Source organism: Sinocyclocheilus rhinocerous, unplaced genomic scaffold, assembly GCF_001515625.1.
Source record: "Sinocyclocheilus rhinocerous isolate Xijiao unplaced genomic scaffold, SAMN03320098_v1.1 scaffold1553, whole genome shotgun sequence".
In the NCBI taxonomy this organism is placed as follows: domain Eukaryota; kingdom Metazoa; phylum Chordata; class Actinopteri; order Cypriniformes; family Cyprinidae; genus Sinocyclocheilus; species Sinocyclocheilus rhinocerous.
Genome location: NW_015639764.1, coordinates 522,863 through 527,992, shown reverse-complemented (window position 1 = coordinate 527,992; position 5,130 = coordinate 522,863). Strand labels below are relative to the sequence as shown.

Below are 5,130 nucleotides of genomic sequence, written 5' to 3'. Positions count from 1 at the left end.
AGAGACCTCACTGCAAAAACATCACATTACACCTCACACCACTGACTTCTACTGAAAAACCTCACCTGAGAGACCTCACGCCAGAGACCTCACTGCAAAAACATCACATTACACCTCACACCACTGACTTCTACTGAAAAACCTCACCTGAGAGACCTCACGCCAGAGACCTCACTGCAAAAACATCACATTAGACACCTCGCACCACAGACTTCTACTGAAAAACTGAAAAACCTCACCTGAGAGACCTCACGCAAGAGACCTCACTGCAAAAACATCACATTAGACACCTCGCACCACAGACTTCTACTGAAAAACTGAAAAACCTCACCTGAGAGACCTCACGCAAGAGACCTCACTGCAAAAACATCACATTAGACACCTCACACCACAGACTTCTAATTAAAAACTGAAAAACCTCACCTGAGGGACCTCACTGCAAAAACATCATATTAGACACCTCACACTAGAGCCCTGCACGGGCCTCAAATATAGGCCCTAGCCCGGCCCTGGCCCGAGACGCGCAGGCCCTAGCCCGGCCCAGGTCCGACAGCTCATCAAAATTCTTGGCCCGAGTCCGACCCGAGGCCATCTTGTTTTCCCCCCTTCTCCCAAAACAGCTTAGCTATACTACTGTTTCAGCTATTAACATAGCTCAGTTTTGTATGCAATGTCAAAGTGATTATATTTCGTTTCATTTTTTTATTAAGTTAATTTAGAAAAATTATTTCTCAATTTTTTTGTTCGTTAAATGTAAGTTTTTTGTTTTTTAACGACCAAGCGGCCAGCGGCAGACAGTCATAGCCTATGTTTGATCAAATTAGCCTTCTCAAATAATCACGACTTGCCTAAAATAAATTCTATAGATATAAAACAGTTCAAGCATATCACAATGCTAGTTTAAATGTTTAACCTATATAAATGTGCGCTATTAGACGCATATCTAATCGTTTGTGCGGAGAGCTAAAGCGCGCTTTACAGGTCATGGAGGTGCCGGCGCGATCACTTTCATTGGAAACAACTTAAAATATGCCGTCATTTTTGCTCATAAAGGTAAGAGTAATACATCACTCGGAACTGTAAAGGGTCTACTTTTATTTGTGTGCACTCACAATATCAACAAAACGTTGTGCTTTTATAAAATTCAGCAATTTCGGCCAGGAGTGCTTCACAATGATGAACCGAAACTCAGCGAATACCTGCCTCACAGATTTGCTAAATATATCTATAGAAAGCTTTAAATTACTACTTTAAAACTAATTCATTCAAATTGAAAACAAAAACTCTTTCATTATAAAATCCGTAAAGATGCTTTTCTCTCTAAAGGCAATCCAATGAGGAGATGGCGAGTCAGGATCGTCATCTTCATCTTTGCGACAAGAACTCAGAAAACATTAATTAATTAATAAATAACTATTTCCCCCGACACATTCATGGTAATTACTTTTGCTGGGGCTTGCAGATTCTGCACTGCACATGACCAATTGGCTCACTGTTTGCCTTGGTAATCAAATCAAAACTCTTCCAAAATGCAACTTTTCCCAGAGCATTGGGAACTTTTAGTAACTCCCCACACTCCAACTTCTCCCTGATGCTCTGTATGGTCAACTGTCACCTGTATGCTGAAGCGTGCGTATATGCGTTGCATATAGGCGATGTATAATATTTATAATATAATCAATATAACAATATTTCATACAGTAGCCTATGTGAGTTATGCGCGTATATGGGCACAATAAAAATAGAGAAGCTAAATGAGCCCAAGTCCGACCCGAGCCGAGAAACCTCATCTGAGAGACCTCACGCCAGAGACCTCACTTTAGAAACATCATATTAGACACCTCTCACCACAGACTTCACAGGAGAAACCTCATCTGAGAGACCTCACGCCAGAGACCTCCCTGCAAAAACATCATATTAGACACCTCACACCACAGACTTCACAGGAGAAACCTCATCTGAGAGACCTCACGCCAGAGACCTCCCTGCAAAAACATCATATTAGACACCTCACACCACAGACTTCACAGGAGAAACCTCATCTGAGAGACCTCACGCCAGAGACCTCACTTTAGAAACATCATATTAGACACCTCTCACCACAGACTTCACAGGAGAAACCTCATCTGAGAGACCTCACGCCAGAGACCTCACTTTAGAAACATCATATTAGACACCTCTCACCACAGACTTCACAGGAGAAACCTCATCTGAGAGACCTCACGCCAGAGACCTCACTTTAGAAACATCATATTAGACACCTCTCACCACAGACTTCACAGGAGAAACCTCATCTGAGAGACCTCACGCCAGAGACCTCCCTGCAAAAACATCATATTAGACACCTCACACCACAGACTTCACAGGAGAAACCTCATCTGAGAGACCTCACGCCAGAGACCTCACTTTAGAAACATCATATTAGACACCTCTCACCACAGACTTCACAGGAGAAACCTCATCTGAGAGACCTCACGCCAGAGACCTCCCTGCAAAAACATCATATTAGACACCTCACACCACAGACTTCACAGGAGAAACCTCATCTGAGAGACCTCACGCCAGAGACCTCACTTTAGAAACATCATATTAGACACCTCTCACCACAGACTTTTAATGGAAAAATCCTCACTTGATATACGACATGTGAGAGACTTCACTCTAAAAAAAAAAAAAAATCATCTTAGAAACCTCACATCACAGACTTTACATGAAAGACCTCACACCAGAGACTCCATTTACATCACATTAGAAACTTCACACCACAGATTTCACATTACAAACCTCACGCCAGAGACCTTGGAGTCTGCAGACACTTAATAATACTGTGGAATGAGATTATAGCAAGAGAATTGCAAAAGTTCTTCACAATCTAAACTCTGGAAAAGTTGTTTTTATGAAGCCTGCAGTGGGAAGCATCTAACATGTTCTGTGTGTTATGTAATTTCCAGTTTGCCGGATGCATGATGTTATTATTTCATCCCAGGTTTCGAGCCCCACTTTCTCATGGACACAGAGGCTCCTCCTAATCGATTTATCTCTCTCTTATTCCCGTTTTCATCTTGCTTTTCTCTCCCTCGCCCTCTCTTTCTCTCGCTCTCCTTTTCTGCAGCAATTTGGGAAGATCTTAGACGTGGAGATTATCTTTAATGAAAGAGGATCAAAGGTATGAATGACACTTGCTTTCTTCTCCTCTCTGTTTGTGTAGCCGCGATCTTTCTCGTTCTCTTCTGAACTCTTTATTGGCTTAGAGACGCCGGTTTGATCTTCCTCGACTCAGATTAAAGACTATAAAGTCAAAGAACAAAACAGACACAGCAGTGCACATAATCAGAGCGCTGGTTGTGATAGAGGTCAGCTGAGGACTTCACACTTGATCCACTGTTTGTTCAGACGAGAGACAGAATAAAGTATAAACTCTAGAGCCGCTGATGTTCACTTCAGTGTTCTGTGTAAAAATGATATTAGTAATGTCAAAATTAACTATTTTCCCTGCAAAACCTATATGTTCTGATATTTTGGAGCACTACTTACGGTAAACATACCGTAAATGTTTAGCTAAAACATAAAATAAATCTAAATGTTTTTGTTAATTGAAAAAAAAATAAAATAAATTTAAACAGAAATATAACTATTAGGTGAAAGACTTAAAAGCACTAAAAATTAGTACAAATAATAAATCAATGAACGAGTAAATACAAATGTTTTTGTTAATTTAAGTAGAGGTGAAATAGAAATAAAATATAAATATTAGATGAAAAACTAAAATGACTAATTAGAAATTACAAAAACGATAATAAACTGAACCAAGGTTATTATAAATGAAACCTAAATAGTAATATTTAACAATTAAAAAAAAAACTAAATAAGAACAGATGAAAAAATTGCTAGTTGAAATGAAAACTGAAAATATAAAATTAATCATAATTCAAAATATTAATAAAACTATAATGGTGCATAAATAATACTATTTAGACTTAGTTTAAATTGTTGAAATATAGCATTTATATAGCATCGATTTGCAATAGATTTATATCAATGAAATTACATAAAATATAATAAAAATAGATTCCTATATTAATATGTTATGAAACTGACCTGATTGCACAGTTTCATTATATAGTGACTCTTAATGTATGTCAGTGGTTTTATTGTGACAACTATAGCCCCGGTCTCCTTTACAGCTATCTACTGATTGAAGCTTTAACCCTGTGTTACTATAAAGTTGGCATGCATTTTTCATAAACACTACAGTACAGTTTTGTATCTGGGTCTCTAACAGAAATAATAGTCACAAAGACTTTTGAAAAGTGAAGTCAAGTTGCAGTCATGGCATACGGAGCAGGTCAGTCAGCAGTCAGTGTTTGGTGTGTAATCGTGTCCCTCCGTCCCCCACAGCTATAGATAAGATGAAGATGACAACCATTCACTGCTGTGTGCCCCACAAAGCCCATTACCCATGATGCCTTGCTGCCCCCACCTCCAGTGTTGCTGTATAATGAACCCACCGGCCCATTAATAAACAATCTATTTTCTAAGAAGCAGCAATTTGCATTCAATATGTTTGTCCCTTTTGAAAAATGGGCCGTGTTTTCGCCCTCTGTGTAAGCTCATTATTGCGTGATAAAACAGAGCAGAAGCAGGCGTGCGAGATGTCCACGTGACTCATGCGGCCCTCAGTTTATTCCTTTATCTCTCTGACTGATATATTCGATGAAGTTTCTGCGTGTGAGAGCGTCTGGGATAAAGCCACCCCTCGAGCTGCTAGTAGCTCATCCTGTATTAGCCAAACAGCATCAGTCCATCATCGGTAGCCCCGCCCCCTCTCCACTCCTATTGGACAGTGTGTCATCACAGACCATCTAGGCAGACAGTATGATAAATGTGTCTCATTAGAAATATGTTATATGATATGATATTTTAATATTAAACCAAATAATAAATTATAAACAAATTATATGACTGATATGTTTTAATTATAATAATAAAAAATAGTAGTAATAGTATAATAGTAATAGACAATGTGATAAATGTCACATTAGAATATATGATATATGGATAATTTATTTCAATATATACAATATATAATATAATATATATTAAATTAATATTAATTGAATAATTTATATA

At 38.4% G+C, this 5,130-nt stretch overlaps 1 protein-coding gene across 1 annotated transcript in view; it reads left to right on the top strand.

Annotated features, from left to right (window-relative positions):
• The window catches only part of LOC107751640 (RNA binding protein fox-1 homolog 3-like), an 80,690-nt gene that overhangs the window by 53,316 nt on the left and 22,244 nt on the right, over positions 1-5,130 (top strand). The window contains exon 4 of the mRNA XM_016567380.1: positions 3,113-3,166. Coding sequence (XP_016422866.1) covers positions 3,113-3,166 — 54 coding nt within the window. The remainder of the gene's footprint in view (positions 1-3,112; positions 3,167-5,130) is intronic.